General features: G+C 41.4%; 1 protein-coding gene across 3 annotated transcripts in view; it reads right to left on the minus strand.

Annotated features, from left to right (window-relative positions):
• The window catches only part of amotl1 (angiomotin like 1), a 41127-nt gene that overhangs the window by 10337 nt on the left and 8489 nt on the right, over positions 1-22301 (minus strand). For 2 of the 3 annotated variants that reach the window (XM_060905572.1, XM_060905570.1), the window contains 6 exons: positions 15019-16202; positions 14365-14509; positions 14101-14181; positions 10595-10740; positions 6309-6458; positions 203-381 (listed from right to left, as the gene is read on the minus strand). In XM_060905572.1, coding sequence (XP_060761555.1) covers positions 203-381; positions 6309-6458; positions 10595-10740; positions 14101-14181; positions 14365-14509; positions 15019-16170 — 1853 coding nt within the window. In that variant the 5' untranslated portion in view covers positions 16171-16202. Of the gene's footprint in view, positions 1-202; positions 382-6308; positions 6459-10594; positions 10741-14100; positions 14182-14364; positions 14510-15018; positions 16203-18043; positions 18332-22301 lie in introns of those variants that run through there. The other variant, XM_060905571.1, reaches the window with a different exon arrangement.

Raw genomic sequence — 22301 nt, forward strand, 5'->3', positions numbered from 1 at the left:
TTTCTCAGTTTAAACATTTGATATGTCATCTATGTTCTATTCTGAATAAAATATGGAATTTTGAAACTTCCACATCATTGCATTCTGTTTTTATTTACAATTTGTACTTTGTCCCAACTTTTTTGGAATTGGGGTTGTATATTCCCAATATATAATTTATCAACCATAGTCAGTGTGTGTGTGTGTGCACGTATGTGTGTACCTCTGTGCAGCCGCCGTAGCCGCTGCCTCCATTGCAAACTGCCTCATTGCACTCTCCTCTAAATATTTCTGTTCCCAGCGCATCCTGTCTGCCTCCAATCCTAGAATCCTCTCCTCTCTCTCTCTCAACAGATCCAGCAGAGCTGGGGCGCTGGACTCACACACACCTACACCAGCACGCTACACACACACACACACACGTGTGCATGTGTTAAATATGTTTGATATTGGGTGATGTCACTGCTTATACTTTTACTGTCTGTTACACCAAATTAAAAAAAAAGTCTGATCATTGAAAAAAATCTGATTTTTACACTCACTTGATTAATATCTTTACCGATTCACTTCAGTTATGTGATTATGGGAAAAGCCATCTTTATAAAGGCCGATGGCCTCGGTGCATGCATCACTTCCTCGTTTGGTGTAAGGACGGTAGGATATTTCCGGTCGGTATGCGGAAGTGCCGGTGTTATGGCTGAGTCCATGAAGTTCACAAGGTGCCTCTTGGAGTTACCGAAGTTTACTGTTAACGACGTGCGTCGTATCATCAGAGCATCAAGTACAACGCCGCAGAGTAAACTTGAAAAGAGTTTCAAGTTCTACGTTTCGTCCTACCTCTGCAATTTTGAAGGTAAGTCGCTGACACTAATGTTAATTCTAGCTAGCCTGAGATGGCAGCCTAGTGATGTGACTGTTGTCTTTTGGTCATGAACCAAACTGTCCTGGTTCACTTTAACCATGTTACTAAAAATGCCTATTTTTTAACGTTTGTATTTCTGATGGAAGTATCAGACAAAAATAAGGCTAACGAGATAACAGTGAGGGCCCACTGCTACAGATCTATGAAGAAAACAGATACGCCACACCAGCTGAGAGTAGGACTGGTTAAAATGACACGTTCAAAGTTCTGTTCAGTGTCACCTTCAAAGTTCTGTTGAACATGTTCAAAAGTTAGTTCAACACAAGTTCTACCCTTTTGACCCTTGCTCTTACTTTAATAACCACAGGCAAAGATGTCGGTAGCCAAATGCAGCTGAGTGGGAATCATTAGCAGGCTATTTGGTCTATAGTAAACAAATGGGAGTTTGTTTTACAGTTCGGGCTATTATCATGTACCTATATGGCTCAAAAGCAGAAAATAGTCCACCTCAGCTATTCTTCAAACTGCATGTTCTAACTTAAATCTGTCCTGTCATCTTAACTTCTTTATTAACATATGACTCCAACTCTTATATGTATTCACATATTCTGATGACACTCTTCAAGAAGCAGTAGAAGCAAAGCCTGCACTGTTCTGTTGTTGGTAGCAAAAACAAAAAAAACTGTAGACCTGTTTCACTTCTATGGTTAGACCTGCTGCCCGCACATTGTTGAAAGGATAATTTTGTCCGTTTACATGTCATGTTTAGTATATGTAGAGATGGGTCTGAAACACAGGAGAAACCCGGAAAAAACGGGAGTGTTGGCAGCTATGGACAGCACAGTGTGCGCTTTCAATGGCTACCGGATGTTTACAACCATCCTAACATTTTAGCAGAAATTACGCCACGTTCCAGCGTGCACATAATAATAATAATAATAATAATAATAATAATAATAATAATAATAAGTTCAATTTATATAGCGCCTTTCACAAACCCAAGGACGCTTTACAAAAGAGTTACCACAAAAAAAAAAATTAGGAAGAATAGTGTGAGGTAAAGAGAAAAGTTTTCAAGTTGGCTTTGAAGGAAGAGAGAGTGGAACAGTCACGAAGCGATTGTGGTAACGAATTCCAAAGTTTAGGAGCAGCAACACTAAATGATCTGCCACCCATAGATGCCAATTTAAAACGAGGAACAGTCAGAAGTCCACAGACAGAAGATCTGAGGGAGCGGGAGGGACAGTACAAATGAATTAACTCACAGAGATAGGAAGGAGCGAAACCATGAAGAGCTTTATAGGTTAACAGCAAAATTTTGTATTTGATCCGAGCGATAACTGGCAACCAATGCAGTTGCTGTAAAACAGGAGTGATGTGAGCAGTGCGCTTGGTGAGTGTGAGGATTCTTGCTGCTGAGTTTTGGATGGACTGCAGGCGATTGAGCAATGTGGCAGGGAGACCATAAAAGAGAGAATTGCAATAGTCAAGACGAGAAAAAATAAATGCATTGACCAACATATTGGCATCAGTTTCCAAAAGAAAAGGGCGGAGACGAGCAATATTGCGGAGGTGAAAGAAAGCATTCTTAGTAATTAGTTTAAGATGGGGTTCAAACGTAAGGGTGGAGTCAAAGATAACTCCAAGGTTTTTTATAACTTGGGAAGGATGAATAGACACACCATCTACATCAATAGTAAAACTGGAGAAATTCTGAACCTGTCTTTTGGTACCAACTAATAGAACCTCCGTTTTGCCAGCATTAAGTTTAAGGCAGTTCTTATGCAGCCATTGCTTAAGGTCAGTGATGCAAGTCCTTAGCAGCTGGACAGAGGCTATGGAAGGGGTGATAGTGATGTAGATTTGAATATCATCAGCATAACAATGAAAGTTAAGGCCATGGTTACGAATAATCTGGCCTATAGGAGAAACATATAAAAAGAAGGGGACCAAGGACAGAACCCTGAGGCACACCTTGAGCAACAGTAGCAGTGGATGATTTATGAACACCAATAGAAATAAACTGTTGCCTGTTTGCTAGATATGACTGAAACCAGGATAAAGCTAAGCCAGTAATACCAAAAGAAGATAGTCTGGAAATGAGTCTCTCATGATGTACGGTATCAAAGGCGGCTGTGAGGTCCAAGAGAACAAGGACATTGAGATGACCAGCATCAGGTGAGAGCAGGAGGTCATTAACAACTCTCACGAGAGCAGATTCAGTGCTATGCATATTACGAAAGCCTGACTGAAAGGGTTCATAAAGATCATTTTGAGCAAGGAAAGAATGAAGCTGAGAGGCTACAACTCTCTCCATTACTTTAGCTAGAAAAGGGAGATTTGAAATGGGTCTGTAATTGGACAGTGAAAGAGAATCTCGACCAGGTTTCTTTAGTATTGGTGTAACTGAAGCAATTTTGAGGGAGATGGGAACAGTGCCTAAAGCAAAACACTGATTAATCAAATGAGCAATATAAGGGGAAATAGCAGATACACAGGATTTAAGAAGTGCAGTGGGTGCAGGGTCCAACAAACATGAGGAGGAGGAGGACTTAGTTATAATTTCCGATACTTTAAAAGAATCAACAGGAGAGAAAGCAGAGAGACAGCAGTCAGCTTTATGAGAAAGAGCTACTAGCGGGACAGAAGAATTAATTTCAGAATGAAAGTGTTGGTAAATACTGGCAATTTTATCATTGAAAAAATAGGGTAGGGGCGGCACGGTGGTGTAGTGGTTAGCGCTGTCGCCTCACAGCAAGAAGGTCCTGGGTTCGAGCCCCGGGGCCGGCGAGGGCCTTTCTGTGTGGAGTTTGCATGTTCTCCCCGTGTCCGCGTGGGTTTCCTCCGGGTGCTCCGGTTTCCCCCACAGTCCAAAGACATGCAGGTTAGGTTAACTGGTGACTCTAAATTGAGCGTAGGTGTGAATGTGAGTGTGAATGGTTGTCTGTGTCTATGTGTCAGCCCTGTGATGACCTGGCGACTTGTCCAGGGTGAACCCCGCCTTTCGCCCGTAGTCAGCTGGGATAGGCTCCAGCTTGCCTGCGACCCTGTAGAAGGATAAAGCGGCTAGAGATAATGAGATGAGATGAGATGAAAATAGGGTATTCAATTCCATTTTGAAAAGCGGTTTGTTCCATACCGGCTGTGTCAGAGTTAGCAAACTCCAGCAGTGTGCTGTACTTCTATTGCATCTAATTTTTTTGCTCACGTTATACACTGTGCACTGTAAATGACAAATACATCATGACTGTGTAATCTGTAACTGCCCAGTAAAGTACACTGTGGTACTCATTTTACACCAATCTGACGGCCAGGTCGTCTGTCCTCTGTAGCTTAATCATTGCGGTTGTGTTTATTTATTTGTTTGTTTGTTTGTTTCTCTCTCTCTCTCTCTCTCTCTCTCTCTAGAACTGCCTACCTAACAGCCTGTGTTATGCCCCGCCCCTAAAGACTGATTGGTTGACTTTATAGGGAAGGCTATATAGGCTAGGTCTGATCCTGTGAACACTTCCGCTGTATTAGTTGGAACAATAGTCTCTCCCAAACACAGTCAGGCTCGGAGTGCATATGTAAGTACCCACCTGCAGTACGCACATGAAGACTAGGGTTGGGTTAATTAGTTTTGGTTTGATAGGTTAGGAGGGAACTTGCTCTGGCAATGATCCATGGTTGATTAGTGCTACCAAGTTGCATTATTAACTTCATTTGATTGGTTCTGATTTTATGGGTTCTTAGTTTATTATGAATGATTTTTTTTTTAGTGTAGCAGTTGATCTCAATTTTTCTACGGCCAATTTAACTGACTTGGCACGATATCTCTGATGGTACATTGAGGGAAACAACCTAGCTGTATCTAATCAAATTTCAGAGTCAGCTCAGGTTCTGGTTTCTCCTGATAGTCCAGCATTTACATCTAGGAACTGGGATCTTTTGAACAGTATACAGAGTTAGAAGAAAATACAAAACATGAGTGAAAGCAGTTATAATTCCAGGTAGACAATGAGAGAATGAAGGTGGAACAAGCACAGAGACAATGGGAGGTGGAAGTAGTGCTAGGAAGAGAAAAGCTAGCAGTTGGACATGTGAATTAGAGTTAATAAGAGAGGGAAAGGCTCCTGAATCTCTTTGCTCGGTCAATCTGTTGAGACGGTGACTGATTTGGAAAATTTACTTTGACTGCTGAAGGTTGATGAAACAGATCCTGAAACATTTGTTGTACTGTTGGTGTTGCAGAGGTGAGAGGGTGGCCTGATTCAGATAAAATGTTGATGCTACAGTGTTTTCACAGGCAAGGTTCAAGTAGCTTATTCCACCCTCAGTCCCAATGAAAGTCTTGATTGTGCTGAAGTTATAGCTGCTGTACTAAAAACATATGAGTTGGTTCCAGAAGCAGAAGTGGAAGAAAGGAGAAAATCAGTCCCATGCAGAACTGGTTTGAAGTCTCAAGTGCAAGCACGACTGAGCAATATAAGCTTGTTTTCTTTTGGGTTTTGGTGCTTTACATCTGGCCTGTTGTTTTAGCGCCCTCTTCAGGACAGTTTGGTGTTAGATTAGGTAGCTGTGCACCTGCTATGTGGAAGATGGAGCAGATTTCCTTTCTGTGTTCTTCGATTCTATTATATATAATCCTGTGCAGTGTAAGTTACACACTGAGGGACAGTTCCACGGATTTCAATTCCAAATGAAACCCGTGGAAACCTGTTCTATCAGCTTGACTGAGAAGGGGCGTGGTCAAGAGGGGTGTGGTTTTCTGAGGGGGATTGTCGTAGGTCTAGGCTCATCTCATCTCATTATCTGTAGCCGCTTTATCCTGTTCTACAGGGTCGCAGGCGAGCTGGATCCTATTCCAGCTGACTACGGGCGAAAGGCGGGGTTCACCCTGGACAAGTCGCCAGGTCATCACAGGGCTGACACATAGACACAGACAACCATTCACACTCACATTCACACCTACGCTCAATTTAGAGTCACCAGTTAACCTAACCTGCATGTCTTTGGACTGTGGGGGAAACCGGAGCACCCGGAGGAAACCCACGCGGACACGGGGAGAACATGCAAACTCCACACAGAAAGGCCCTCGCCGGCCACGGGGCTCGAACCCGGACCTTCTTGCTGTGAGGCGACAGCGCTAACCACTACACCACCGTGCCACCCAGGTCTAGGCTTATTCTGTTAATTATGAAACAACATTAAACGTTTAATATCTCTCTCAAAACAAAACAATTTAAATTCACCTCATAACTGATAAACTAAAGCTGGATTTTCCAAAACAGATTAAAAGCAAAGTGTGCTGTTGCTCTTTCTCTTTGGCAGGAGCAAGTACAGAAACAGAGTTGGGGTGTGTTCTTTGTGGTTTTGATTGTTTTTCTCTCTGTTGGCTGTACAGATGTGAAGAGAAAATGACAGTATGTGCGGTTTACATAAGCACTTAAATAAGTAAATGGCAAAATCGCAGTGGTGTGTGTACCTGTTGGGATCTCAGTGTCTCCAGCTCTCTCTCTAGTCGTGTCCTCAGGCGTTTCTCCAGCTGCTCTCGTTTCTCACAGGCAGCCTGAAGCTGTGCCAGAGCCTGCTGAAGACGCTCCACACGCTCCACATACACACACTTCCTCCCCAACTACTCTCCACACACACACACACACACACACACACACACACAGAATGTTTATTTATACATATTAAAGGCACTGGCTATCTGATGGATGTTGTTTTGCTGTTTTTCCTCTGCTCTATATTTGCTGTGTAGGAAAACGTAAACACCTGTTAAAGTGCTGACACTGGAGACTCCTTCCTTAACCCAACATTACATTAGTATGTCACAAATCGACAGGTGTTCATTTTCTACGTCTGTACATGATTCAGAGGCATGCAACATTTCAGATGAGATTTTCTTAGCTCTATGTAAATTAGGTATGAAGCTCTAAAGCGAAAAATCCAAACAATTGTCTCAAATGATTCCTCTGGCCAGTACTATAGAGCACATGGTCCAACGTTTTTTCAGTTCCCCATACACAACTTTAGTTCCTACCTGCAATTAGTTCCCATTTACTGTTTGATGCTTAAACATGGAGGAAAAACTTAAGTGTGGTTTCATATTCTATCTAGAGATCGGTAGGGTCTCTGGTGAGTGTGTGGAGTTACAGTGGTGCTTGAAAATTTGTGAACCCTTTAGAATGTTCTATATTTCTGCATAAATATGATCTAAAACAACATCAGATTTTCACACAAGTCCTAAAAGTAGATAAAGAGAACCCAGTTAAACACATGAGACAAAAATATTATACTTGGTCTTTTATTTATTGAGGAAAATGATCCAATATTACATATGTGAGTGGCAAAAGTATGTGAACCTTTGCTTTCAGTATCTGGTGTGACCCCCTTGTGCAGCGATAACTGCAACTAAACGTTTGCGGTAACTGTTGATCAGTCCTGCACACCGGCTTGGAGGAATTTTAGCCCGTTCCTCCATACAGAACAGCTTCAACTCTGGGATGTTGGTGGGTTTCCTCACATGAACTGCTCGCTTCAGGTCCTTCCACAACATTTCCATTGGATTAAGGTCAGGACTTTGACTTGGCCATTCCAAAACATTCACTTTATTCTTCTTTAACCATTCTTTGGCAGAACAACTTGTGTGCTTAGGGTCGTTGTCTTGCTGCATGACCCACCTTCTCTTGAGATTCAGTTCATGGACAGATGTCCTGACGTTTTCCTTTAGAATTCACTGGTATAATTCAGAATTCATTGTTCCATCAATGATGGCAAGCCGTCCTGGCCCAGGTGCAGCAAAACAGGCTCAAACCATGATACTACCACCACCATGTTTCACAGATGGGATAAGGTTCTTATGCTGGAATGCAGTGTTTTCCTTTCTCCAAACATAACGCTGCTCATTTAAACCAAAAAGTTCCATTTTGGTCTCATCCGTCCACAAAACATTTTTTCAATAGCCTTCTGGCTTGTCCATGTGATCTTTAGCAAACTGCAGACGAGCAACAATGTTCTTTTTGGAGAGCAGTGGCTTTCTCCTTGCAACCCTGCCATGCACACCATTGTTGCTGAGTGTTCTCCCGACGGTGGACTCATGAACATTAACATTAGCCAATGTGAGAGAGGCCTTCAGTTGCTTAGAAGTTACCCTGGGGTCCTTTGTGACCTCACCGACTATTACACGCCTTGCTCTTAGCGTGATCTTTGTTGGTCCACCACTCCTGGGGAGGGTAACAATGGTCTTGAATTTCCTCCATTTGTACACAATCTGTCTGACTGTGGATTGGTGGAGTCCAAACTCTTTAGAGATGGTTTTGTAACCTTTTCCAGCCTGATGAGTATCAACAACGCTTTTTCTGAGGTCCTCAGAAATCTCCTTTGTTCGTTCCATGATACACTTCCACAAACGTGTTGTGAAGATCAGACTTTGATAGATCCCTGTTCTTTAAATTAAATAGGGTGTCCACTCACACCTGATTGTCATCCCATTGATTGAAAACACCTGACTCTAATTTCACCTTCAAATTAACTGCTAATCCTAGAAGTTCACATACTTTTGCCACTCACAGATATGTAATATTGGATCATTTTCCTCAATAAATAAATGACCAAGTATAATATTTTTGTCTCATTTGTTTAACTGGGTTCTCTTTATCTACTTTTAGGACTTGTGTGAAAATCTGATGATTTACAGTAGGTCATATTTATGCAGAAATATAGAAAATTCTAAAGGGTTCACAAACTTTCACAGGGCTCAACATTAAGGACTGCCTGATTGCCCAGGGAAAGTGAAACATGCATTCGGGCAAGTGGGATATTTCCCCGACATGCCTGACTACAAACTAGCACCACAAAAATTAGGCTTTTTGATCTTTTATTTCAGTTCCTAAAAGCGTCCCTCACTACGTGTCCGCCATTATGTCTTGGCGGTTTTCTTTTTCTCGGTTTCATTTACTGCTTTGCAAGTTATTTTCTATACTCCCGCTGTTGTAGTATGGTACGCGTACTGTTTATAGACCCCTTGTGCATGATGTTACGCATCACATGATAATTACAGCTGGGGTCAAACAGACACCGTCTTTCATGCAAGTAAGGCTTAATCTGTCTTCAATATGGTTAATTTTTGTGCTGTTTTTGCTTGTTCAAACAGAGAAATAGATAAAAGGCATCACCATCTCCCTGCTATCAAGAAAAATGTTAACAAATAGAAGCAAATGCTTCAAGAACAACGAGGAAATGACTGGTTAAAGAATACGAGGAGAGGAGCTCAGCCTGAAAACTCCAGAGAAATTGTATTTAAAATGTATTTTACAAAAACAGTCGGAAGTGAGAATGGAAGAGTTTGCTTAAGAATCTCGGTTTTTTTTTCTGCTTGCATTCGAATTAGCTCCTTCATGAAGGTGTTTGATTTTCTTAAAGGTGAAGCCGCTTCCTTATTCGACACAGAAAACCCAGATTGGTTTCAAACAACTGGGGCATAAAAAACTCAACAAGGAGTGACATGTGCGATAAATCCTCAAAGAACAGAACAGATTAAGAGCAGAGAGAGCTGGAGCTTTGTTTCTGTTATCAAAGGAACACAGTCCTGCACAAAATATTTATATATCCTTTTTTTTTTTTTTTGTTATCCACCTCTAGGTTTATTTAAAACAAACAAAAAAAACCATACTGTCCCCGACAGATCAGCTGCACTGATCTGAGTGTTTAGTCTATGTCTAGTTCTTATCTAGAGTGCTTATACTGTTTGTATTGTTTGTCAATTATTCTATATTTTTATTTATTACATTGCCTGTTTGCACCGTGGGTCAGAGAGGACTGTAATTTCATTTGTGCTGTATGTCGAGCATGTATAGCATATTTGACAAAGTTGATTTGACTTGACTTGCACTGATTCAGTTACAGGTTGCCAGGTCTGTATAAAACACACATACCTACACACTAAACAATTTTAAACTCAAACATTATCCTGCCTGTCATGACAAAGCGCAGGATTTTTTTTTTTTTTTTTAAATCTAGAGGTGCATGATATCACAAGATGAACAATATATAAATATTCTCAAACTCAGTACTGTTCAAAAGTCTTGGCACCCTATTGTTTTCTTCATACAAACTTTGTTACAGATTTCTATTTTATGATTTCTACATTATCGAGTAATGAACCTACAGTCTGAGAGAGTTCTACACAAACACACTGAAGTTTACAACAGCTGCATGCATGTGAAATGGAAGTAAATCAACTAAGGCAGGAAAAACTATTTTGGATAAAATGGTTATTGTCCATTACAAGTAAAAAGTAACCAATAACCAAACTTCAACTCAATGTGTGATCTTCATTTTATGTTGCAATTCACAACTATTCTATGGTTTTCCTAAAAAAAAAAAAAATTGTACTTGCAAAATAGGGGACAAGTAATAATATTGGGGGGACGGAAATTAACCCCCACTTACCCCCCAGGGCAAGTGGGTTTAAAAGTTAATGTCAAGCCCTGTTTCAAGCACAACTGTAGTACAGTTAGCTCACTTTGCTAATCTAATCTGGGCATTAAGCTAGTATGAAGCTGAGCATATAACATGTAAATCAAATGAATGATTTTCACACTGATTATTTAACCAGCTTAATCTGTTTACATGGAGCGTCCACTGTACCAGTCCCTGTAACTGAGCTGTTACTATGGAAACAATAATGTATTACACTGAGTGGATTAATGCAAACTTCAGTCAGTAATGGTCAGTTTAGGATGTAAAGGTGGAGATGTGACTCACCTCCTCCTCCAGCCTGACCACTTTGCTCTGAGCGTTGTTCAGAGCCTGTTCTAAAATCTCGATATGACGTCGCTGATCTTCATTGGCTGAACGAAGAGATTCCGCCTCCATCTCCAGCCTCTCCATCTCCTTTACACTCTCTCTTCCTGGGAGATAGAAAGAAAAGGGGCTGTCCTAAATCCTAAATGTTGGCTTCATCAAAGAGTTTATAATTGAACCCTTACTGAGAGGTAATGGTCGTAAAAGAAACATTTAGAAAATTATTTATCACTCAAACACATCTAACTCAAACTCTGTTAGGACTGGGACTGTTTTGGCCTCTAGAGGCCGCTGTTATTTCCTTTGTTTGGTCATGTTTGTTTTGGCCTCTAGAGGTCGCCACTGTGTTCTTTGTTTTGTGTTTGTCTTATTGCCTGTTTCCTGCCCCGCCCTGTCCTTAATTAGTTTGTGTATTTATACCTCTGAGTTCAGTCCTCTTGTCACGGAGTCTTTGTGCTATGTTTAGCTCCAGTTACCTCTGTACTGTGTTCCTTGCCTTTGTCTTTTTGGTTTTGCACTTTGCTTAGCTTTTTGGACTTTGTATTTACTGTTTTTTGGGTCTTCTGAGCGTTGGTATTTTTGCCTTTTCTTTTCTGGTTTTTTGGCTTTTGTTTTGACTTTGAACTTTTGGATATTTTTTTATTTTTCCCTTCATCTTCTGAGTGTTTTGGATTATTTCTTTTTGGACTGGTATATATTGTAAATAAACTTTTTGATACTTTTCTACTTCTGCCTCACGCCTCTGCATTTGCGTCATACCCCTGGTGGCCTAGTGGGGGTTTGCTGGATTATCACACCAGTGAACCAGGTTCAAATCCCAGCAAAACCCTAACAGAAAGACTGTCATGACCGACTCCGCAGAGGCTTCTTCCTCTGCCTATTCCCTGGCGTCCCTGGTCCCATGTGGCGGTTGACTTCATCACCTGTCTCCCTGAGTCTCAAGGTAGCACTGTCATTTTGGTCATAGTGGACAGATTCTCCAAGGCCTGCCACTTTATACCACTGTGCAAACTCCCTTCTGCCCTTGACACTGCTAAATTGTTATTTAATCACATCTTCCGAGTCTTTGGTCTTCCACAGGACATCGTCTCTGACCGGGGGCCCCAGTTCTCCTCCCGAGTGTGGCACGGCTTCTGCAAGCTCATCGGGGCCACTGCCAGCCTCTCCTCTGGGTTCCACCCCCAGTCCAATGGCCTGACGAAGAGGCTCAACCAAGACCTGGAAACCACCCTGCGAGGCCTGGCTATGGATAACCCGACATCGTGGAGCACCTGGCTGCCATGGGCAGAGTACGCCCACAACACCCTGCAGTCATCGGCCACCAAGCTGTCGCCGTTCCAGTGCCAATTCGGGTTCCAGCCACCTCTGTTCCCGGACCAGGAGGAGGACGCTGGGGTGCCCTCGGTCAACCAATACGTGAGACGGTGTCGCAAGACCTGGAGCAAGGTCAGGAGGACACTCATCCAGACCTCCAGTACCAACCAGACTCAGGCCAACCACCATAGGAGACCTGCCCACACTTTCCGCCCTGGGCAGCGGGTTTGGCTGTCCACCAAGCACCTTCCGCTGCGGGTGGAGAACCGCAAGCTTGCTCCTCGCTACATTGGTCCCTTCAAGGTTGTACGCAGAGTTAACCCTGTCTCCTACCGGCTCCAGTTACCACGTACGCTAAGGATCAACCCCACATTCCATGTTTCCCTGTTGCGGCCCGTACTGACGTCCACGTATGCCCCTGCCCCTAGGAACCCCCCGCCCCCCCGCATCTTCCAGGGTCAGACCGTTTTCACCGTGCACCGCCTGCTGGACTCCCGCCGGGTTCGCGGGGGTCTCCAATATCTTGTGGACTGGGAGGGCTATGGCCCTGCGGAGCGCTGCTGGGTCCCAGCTCGGGACATACGTGATAAAGAACTTTGTCGGGACTTCCATTCGGCCCATCCTGATCGCCCTGGGAACGTCAGGAGATGCTCCTGGGGGGGGGGGGGTCCTGTTAGGACTGGGACTGTTTTGGCCTCTAGAGGCCGCTGTTATTTCCTTTGTTTGGTCATGTTTGTTTTGGCCTCTAGAGGTCGCCTCTGTGTTGTTTCTTATTGCCTGTTTCCTGCCCCGACCTGTCCTTAATTAGTGTATTTACACCCCTGAGTTCAGTCCTCTTGTCACGGAGTCTTTGTGCTGTTATGTTTAGCTCCAGATACTTCTGTACCGTGTTCCTTGCCTTTGTCTTTTTGGTTTTGCACTTTGCTTTTCTTTTTGGACTTAGTATTTACTGTTTTTTGGATCTTCTGAGCATTGGTATTTTTGCCTTTTTTTTTTTTTTTTTTGGCTTTTGTTTTGACTTTGAACTTTTGGATATTTTTTACTTTTCCCTTCATCTTCTGAGCATTTTGGATTATTTATTTTTGGACTGTATATATTGTAAATAAACTTTCTGATACTTTTCTACTCACGCCTCTGCATTTGAGTCATCGGCCTAGTGGGGGTTTGCTGGATTATCACACCAGCAAACCAGGTTCGAATCCTAGCATAAGCCTATTTCATGACACACTACTTGCTTGATGAAGTGTATTATGAGAGAGGACTCTAACTAGACACAAATTCAAGTGTTTGTGATGGAGACAGATCATAGTCTCAGTTCTACCACTTGTTACGTGTGAGTGCTTTTGTTCACCCTTTAGCTGTTGTGCAAATACTATTTTACTTTCTTAATCTAATTAAATCTCCCTGCAGTAGTTACTATGGCTTGGACAGTTTTGTTTTTTAAAATAAACTGGTGCTGGACACTTATCTTTTGTTTATTCAGTCACTGTTGTTTTGGAGGAAGTAAGATAAGTCTGTCTGCTCCTTTTAGAAAGCGCAGTGAGGCGGGGCAGAAGGAAGGCAGGAAATCATTTTTTCTTAGTTGTAGTAGGGAACCCATCTTCCTTCATTAGCTAACGCGCAAAAAAACCCTTGGCATCAGTGTGCTCAAATATATTCTAATATAATTAAGGAACAGACCACTTTGTGATGTGGTGTTATAGGACAATAATCAACAGGGTGTGGTGATACTGAGGCTGTTATCACCCTGAAGTTGATTTTTTTTTTTTCTATAAAATCACATTCCCAAGGGTTTTATTCCTCTATCCGTTTAAACTTGTAGATTAATCTGTTTATCACTGGAGTGTCTGCTGTACATGTCCCTGTGAATAATCAGTTACTACAGTAACGTATTAGAATGAGTGCATTAATATGAACCAGTGATTTACAGCTGCACTACATTCAGAACTGCTGTTCGAGAGAATTAATCAACACCTTTAATAACTGACCAATCAGACTCCAGAATTCATTATCGCTGTGGTGTAGAACTATTACATAATTAGCCTGATGCTGTATGAACAGGTAATTGTCTTTAGAACACAGGTGTTGAGATCTGACACATCAGATGAGTTTGCTGAAGTGTTTTGTTTTTTTGCCTGTTGGTGTGAACTCACTCTCTGAGAGGAAAACATGGCTGTCCTCCTGCCCTTCTGCATCCTGGTTTGCCAGTTTGCGATTGGCTGTTTCCAACCGATCTGGATTTGGGAAGATACAGAAGAATAAAGGATATGAAATGAGTAACCTTGTTAAAACTATTCCTTCACATAAGCTTTATGATAAACAAAGATGCAGATGTTTCCAGAATTAGCTAAGCGAATGTTGTTCGCAGGCCATGTCTGTCATTTTTGAGATGAAAAACGATCCACGGCGTTGCTCACCTCTCAGGTCTCGGTTGAAGTCATGCAGGCGTCTGATTTCCCCCTCCAGTTTCATCTTCATGGTTTTGTCTAGAGTCTCGCGCTTGGATGAGCTTCTTACCAGGTTCTCGTAAGCATCTGAGAGACGTTGGACTTCAGCCTCCAACTACACACACACACACACACACACACACACCACCATCATCATCACTCTCTCTCCTACTGTTCTGCAGTTGTCTTCAGTATTGCTTCCATTTCCATCCTGAGTCACATTCACACTTGGGGCTGTGTTTAGAATAAAACATAAACTGTGACAGTTTGATATAAACAGTGTGTCACTCTGAAATATGTTTTGGGTGTAAATACGATCAAAACACTGGAATATCATTCAAGGCCAATATATATAAATATATTTTATATACCTGCTTAATTGATTAATAGTATCATAAGTGTTTTGTGGTCTAGACAGTACTGTAAAACCCATCTGGGACAATTAAACTCAAGAAAATATCTGGCAACTTTGCTGATGATTTTAATCCAGAAAACTCACTGCTGAATGTGAGGCACTTCCCTACGTAAACACTGATGTAGCATTTTAATATTAGTTTCTGAATACAGCCCTAAAATCTGAAATTATCAGCGTAAGAACCAAATCCATATACTACAACTACATACCCGTTGTAGTTTACCAGTTTTCTCTGTCTGGATCAGCAGCTCCTGTCTGAGTCTCTGGTTTTCATCGCTGACGAGAGTCATCATGTGCTGAGCGTGGCTCATCATGGAAAACGCCTCAGCAGGTACAATCTGTCCCTGTGGAGGCAAACGTGTGCCCCATCCAGTCTGTGGTACGACAGGTGGAATTAGACTGGAGATCTGTCCCAGAGGAGCTTCGATGGAGAGCGGGGATTGTTCTAGTGTTATTGGACCAGGGCTTGTACTGGATGAGTATGCTGGCTGAGCTTTGGCTTTGTAAGGATATTCAGGAGGAGGACCTCGAGGCTCTAGAGAACCTTTAGATGATGAAGGCATGGTGGTTTTGCCAGACGGGGAAGAAGGCATCACTTCCATTCGTTCTTCGCCGTTAGGAGACATCTCTCTGGGCTGCTTGGCTCCGTTTCTCTCCAAACTGAGCTGCATGATGCGCTCGCTGAGGGAGCGGACATGGCCCTGTTCGAGCCCGGCTAAGCCTTCGTCCACTCCTGTACACCCCCGCTGGACCCACGCACGACCTTCAGCACGAGCAAAGGAAGAAAGTGAGGGAGCAGAGGAGAGAGACGGAGGACATGAGCTGGTGCTGGTGGGGATGTGCTGGTTTGGGTGTAAATTGATCTGAGTTTGTGGGTTATGGCCTGGATTTGGACTGCTGAGCAGGTGGTTACTGTTCTTTACACCTGTATATGTGTGGGCTGGATTTGTAAGTGTGTTACCCGTGTGATGAACATGCATGTGCGTGCAGGCCACGTTCAGCTCTTCATTCTGACCCTGCTGACCTCTGTAAAGCTGAGACTGGGATTTAGCCTCCTCATATGATGGAAGCTCTAAAGCTCCAAGCCCAGGGACGGTGAGATTCACCTGAACGCTTGCTGTGTTTTGCGCTTCTTTGGCATTCTTTTCCATGGAGCTGCTGTCTACCTGGTGCTCCTGACCCTGTGGCTCCTGTCGGGGCTGCGTCTCTGGGAGCAGAGTCTCTGTGGGCACAGGGTTGCTAGGAGACGCCATGGCCTGGATGTCTGGACTGACTCCGTTTCCGTTCCGCAGGTTTTCCTGCATCAGGCGTTGCAGAACAGGCCCGGAAACGACAACAGCGTCATCAGAGCTGTTGTGCATGATGGAGCCTGAGAACACCTGAGCGCCCTCACCTGGAGAGGAACAGGTAAGCAGTTCAGATGATGATGATGATAATAATAATAATAATAATAATAATAATGCAAAGGCAATGGTGACATTCTTTTCCTTTAAATGAGGGCAGAGCCAGTTTCTAGGCAGCAAGAATATAAATCCATCCATTATCTGTAGCTGCTTATCCTGTCCTACAGGGTCGCAGGCAAGCTGGAGCCTATCCCAGCTGACTATGGGCGAGAGGCGGGGCACACCCTGGACAGGTCGCCAGGTCATCACAGGGCTGACACACAGACAACCATTCACACTCACGGTCAATTTAGAGCCAACAATTATCCTAACCTGCATGCCTTTGGACTGTGGGGGGGGGAACTGGAGCACCCGGCGGAAACCCACGTGGACACGAGGAGAGCATGCAAACTCCACACAGAAAGGCCCTCGTCGGCCGCTGGGCTCAAACCCAGAACCTTCTTGCTGTGAGGCGACAGTGCGAACCACTACACCACCGTGCTGCCCAGAATATAAATCATAATTTTGCAAATAATTTTCTCAGCTGTCTTAAAAACTGTGTGATTATTTAAGATTTAGAAACTGTTAAAGACTGGAGACTACAAAACAAGCTGAGAACTGTGTGTGTAAAGACCCGTGATCACCACCATCACATTCCTAATGCTATTTTGGGATTATAATTATAAACCCCACTACAGTTGCACCAGCTGGTGAAAGTTTCAAATGCCAGAATGGGAAATGAGAGCAGGAGCACACGAAAATACTCAAGGTCCAAACATGTGTCCACACACACACTATCACAACACTCCTGTATCACGACTGACCGAATGACCCTGACACATCAAACCAACACTGGAACGTTAATGTCATCCAGGACCGACTCATGATCGTCTCCGGCCTCCTGTAAAGATGACAGTTAACGACTGACGATCGGCATGAGTTCTGTCATCCCTGTCTCTCAAAGCAAGAGTTTAAGTAGCGCAATCAGTGAAGTGAGTTCCTGCTGCTTTCTTCTTTCTGCTTTTTGGGCCAAAGGGCAGATTTGAGCAGATCTGCTCTGTGTTTCCTGTCGGAAATATTTGCATGAGCAATCACAATGTTAAACAGAGGCAGATAGGACATGGACACTGATGGAATTGCACATTAGCGTTGGGATCTTCAGGACTTTTCTGGTGCTTTAAGTTGCTTGTAATATAGATCTATATGCTACACTAAACTATAAATACTACTATAGCCAAGCAACAGTATTATTATTATAGAGTATCAGGATTAGATATACTATTATTGCAGAGCAACAGGACGAAATGCAAAGTAACAGTACAGCAGAGCAATGGGACTAATATATACACGCATACCTTTTGTTGCAGAATAAAACGTATACACTTTATAATATTTTTAAAGGTAGAAACATTTAATTTAACCATTTTGAAGGAATCTTTGCTCTGCTTAATTTCTTGGCAATTGTATGCGCTTTTGTACACCACTGTATACTATTACAGAGTGACAGGACTGTCTACTGTATACTATTATAGACAAATAACAGTGCTATAAATAATTATTACACACTAATGATACTATATCCACTATTACAGCAGAGTAACAGCGTGTATATAACAGATTTATTAACATTATTAAAGTCCACAACAGCTGACCGTTAAAAGGCGCAGCGTCACGCGCATGCGCACGAGAACCAGCGGCAGTTAATAATACCGTTAGCCGAGTTAGCCGCTAAATTTACCTCAGAAACTATTTTCACACAACTAACATTTCACTAGCATAAATATTCAGTCCTGTTTTATCATCTATTCTAGGATCAAACGGACGAAATAAGTCAGAATTTGCTGTTCTTTACCCGAGTTTAGTCTTCACCAAGAAGTCCTGCTCTCCAGAGAGAGAGAGAGAGAGAGAGAGGTGATCTTCAGCACACACTCGCAGCTCCACCATGCTGAACTAACTTTAGTCCTAGAGACGCCTCTTCTCTTCAAGCACACCGATAATATTTATAAATGCTTATTTTCTTGTCTAAAAGAACGTTTGAGCTCCTCACTTATTAAAAAAGTAAAAAAAAAAAAACCCGCCTCATCTCCGTGCACTAGCACCGTTCGCCTGAACGCCTGTCCAACTTTTTATTTTTTTCTATTTTTTTGCACCCGCTTCCGTCCAAAACCACACCCCTACTCGTGAGACATGCTGTGATTGGCCAGTGACTCGCACTCGCGGAAAAGAGTCGACACCAAAGTGATGAGGATTTTAACTCGCTTTACTGAACCGATTCTTCCCGGATTCGGCTCTCCTTTCACTGCCATCCTGAAAAGCCTGATGCAGGAATAAAGTTAATCTTTAAATATTTATAAAACGCGTCAGAATTCGTAAAACATAATGACTTGGAGCACTGAGGAGGCAGAAAAGGAACCAAGAGATTCATTATTCACTTTTCACTGGAAGTAATTAAGAGACTAACATGAATGAACTGAATCACGTGGCATTACATTCTCTGACTTTTATTTAGTATTTCACTTTAAAGTACATTAATTGAGGATTGTGTGAATTGCGCAGTTTTGATAGTACGAGCTCAGTTTTCCTGCGATTTCAGTGATTTATTTATTTGTATGTGAGTTTTTATCAAGACCAAATATCCCTATGATGATAAGAATACATTGAACTGCCCTGATATATGAACCCAACTGGTTTTTAAACCCATTTACACCCCGTGTTAATTATTTACTTATTTATCCCAAGGCATGTTATTTAAAATTGTCATGAATTTTAATTCATGTACAATTAAATTATAATTAATTCATGTAAAATTTCAGTATTTAAAGGTCCTGTATTCCACTTGGCCAAATTTTCTGTTTCTCTGTAAAAACATGGATTTGTGGTAAATGGAGGTGTGTGTGTGTGTGTGTGTGTGTGTGTGTGTGTGTGTGTGTGTGTGTGTGATATTTTAGTAGCTTTCTGATTTTATGCGCGCACACACAGAGTACCAGTCAAAAGTTTGTACACCCCTACTCTCCTCATTCGTAGGTGTTTCTGTATTGTGACTATTCTCCACACGTAGAACAAAACTGAAGACATCAAAACTAAGAAATAACATCCGGAATTATGCAGTAAACAAAGTGTTAAAAAGATATGTTTGATATAAAGAGCTAACAACTTCATGAATGGTTTACAGTTAATAAGCTAACTCTTAATCTAAAAAAATCTAATTTTGTAATTTTTTCTCACTATCGTAAAAAAGTCTTCAATTAATATTAAAATATTTATTAACTCTCAAAACAAATTTGTTTCACTTGAATGTAAAAAGTATGTCAAATATTTGGGTTTAATAATCGATGACGATCTTTCTTGGAAGCCTCATATTGACTTTATTTGCAACGAAATAAGCAAGGTCGTCGGCCTTTTAGCCAAGCTTAGACATTTTATTCCACTACATACCCTTATGACATTATCTCGCTCTCTGATTCAACCTTATTTAACATATGGTCTTAGTTCTTGGGGACAGGCTTGTAAAACTCATTTAGATAAAGTATTAATCCTACAAAAACAAGCTTTAAGATTAATCCATTTTGTTGATAATAAAGTGCCCTTCCATTGTTTTCCAAAACCAATATTTTACCAGTGAATCTTCTTTTCTATGAATGTATTTCTAAATTAATGTATGACGTTGTTAATCAACATGCACCCTCAAACATTTGTAAATTATTTTCTTCTATTTCTAGTATCCATTCTTATAACACTAGGTCATCTTACTCCAAGAACTTATATACTCAGTCTTCTTGCACAAATCTACAAAAGAACTCATTTTCCCATGTTGGTGTTAGGGTATGGAACCAGATTCCAACTTCTATAAGATCTTCATCTAAATTGTCGTTCAAGAAAAGTCAGACACCACCTTTTTTCCGATTTAAGTATATGGATATGATGTTGACATCTCCAAACTCTTTCTTTCTACATAACTTTATTTTATATATAATTACATACATTTATACAATCTTAGTTTTAACTTTAAATATTATTTAATACCATGCATGAATTATCATATATATTTTTTTCAATGCTATTGAATGATATATTACTGTACCTTTATATCGAATAACAAGTATTGTCTCCTCTCTTTTTGTTACCAAATAGTTGTTAATTTGTCAAGTATGTTCTTATCTTTTATGTGTGTGTGTGTGTGAGTGATTTTTTATATTTATATATATATATATATATATATATACACAAAACCCCGATTCCAAAAAAGTTGGGACAAAGTACAAATTGTAAATAAAAACGGAATTCAATAATTTACAAATCTCAAAAACTGATATTGTATTCACAATAGAACATAGACAACATATCAAATGTCGAAAGTGAGACATTTTGAAATTTCATGCCAAATATTGGCTCATTTGAAATTTCATGACAGCAACACATCTCAAAAAAAGTTGAGACAGGGGCAATAAGAGGCTGGAAAAGTTAAAGGTACAAAAAAGGAACAGCTGGAGGACCAAATTGCAACTCATTAGGTCAATTGGCAATAGGTCATTAACATGACTGGGTATAAAAAGAGCATCTTGGAGTGGCAGCGGCTCTCAGAAGTAAAGATGAGAAGAGGATCACCAATCCCCCTAATTCTGCGCCGACAAATAGTGGAGCAATATCAGAAAGGAGTTCGACAGTGTAAAATTGCAAAGAGTTTGAACATATCATCATCTACAGTGCATAATATCATCAAAAGATTCAGAGAATCTGGAAGAATCTCTGTGCGTAAGGGTCAAGGCCGGAAAACCATACTGGGTGCCCGTGATCTTTGGGCCCTTAGACGGCACTGCATCACATACAGGCATGCTTCTGTATTGGAAATCACAAAATGGGCTCAGGAATATTTCCAGAGAACATTATCTGTGAACACAATTCACCGTGCCATCCGCCGTTGCCAGCTAAAACTCTATAGTTCAAAGAAGAAGCCGTATCTAAACATGATCCAGAAGCGCAGACGTCTTCTCTGGGCCAAGGCTCATTTAAAATGGACTGTGGCAAAGTGGAAAACTGTTCTGTGGTCAGACGAATCAAAATTTGAAGTTCTTTATGGAAATCAGGGAGGCCGTGTCATTCGGACTAAAGAGGAGAAGGACGACCCGAGTTGTTATCAGCGCTCAGTTCAGAAGCCTGCATCTCTGATGGTATGGGGTTGCATTAGTGCGTGTGGCATGGGCAGCTTACACATCTGGAAAGACACCATCAATGCTGAAAGGTATATCCAGGTTCTAGAGCAACATATGCTCCCATCCAGACGACGTCTCTTTCAGGGAAGACCTTGCATTTTCCAACATGACAATGCCAAACCACATACTGCATCAATTACAGCATCATGGCTGCGTAGAAGAAGGGTCCGGGTACTGAACTGGCCAGCCTGCAGTCCAGATCTTTCACCCATAGAAAACATTTGGCGCATCATAAAACGCAAGATACAATAAAAAAGACCTAAGACAGTTGAGCAACTAGAATCCTACATTAGACAAGAATGGGTTAACATTCCTATCCCTAAACTTGAGCAACTTGTCTCCTCAGTCCCCAGACGTTTACAGACTGTTGTAAAGAGAAAAGGGGATGTCTCACAGTGGGAAACATGGCCTTGTCCCAACTTTTTTGAGATGTGTTGTTGTCATGAAATTTAAAATCACCTAATTTTTCTCTTTAAATGATACATTTTCTCAGTTTAAACATTTGATATGTCATCTATGTTCTATTCTGAATAAAATATGGAATTTTGAAACTTCCACATCATTGCATTCCTTTTTTATTTACAATTTGTACTTTGTCCCAACTTTTTTGGAATCGGGGTTGTATATATATATGTGTGTGTGTGTGTGTGTGTGTGTGTATGTGTATATATATATATATATATATATATATATATATATATATATATATATATATATATATATATATATATATATAGTGTGTGTGTAATGTAATATATGTGTGTGTAATATATATAAATAAAATGTAATTTTTTTGTAAACATGAGTCTGCCTTGATTAGCAGTGCGCTATTTGCAGACTCGTGTAGTCTATTTGTTTATATGTAATTGAAATAAAAGATTGAAGATTGATATTTTAGGT

The sequence above is a fragment of the Neoarius graeffei genome, chromosome 23 (genome assembly GCF_027579695.1).
Source record: "Neoarius graeffei isolate fNeoGra1 chromosome 23, fNeoGra1.pri, whole genome shotgun sequence".
Classification (NCBI taxonomy): Eukaryota; Metazoa; Chordata; class Actinopteri; order Siluriformes; family Ariidae; genus Neoarius; species Neoarius graeffei.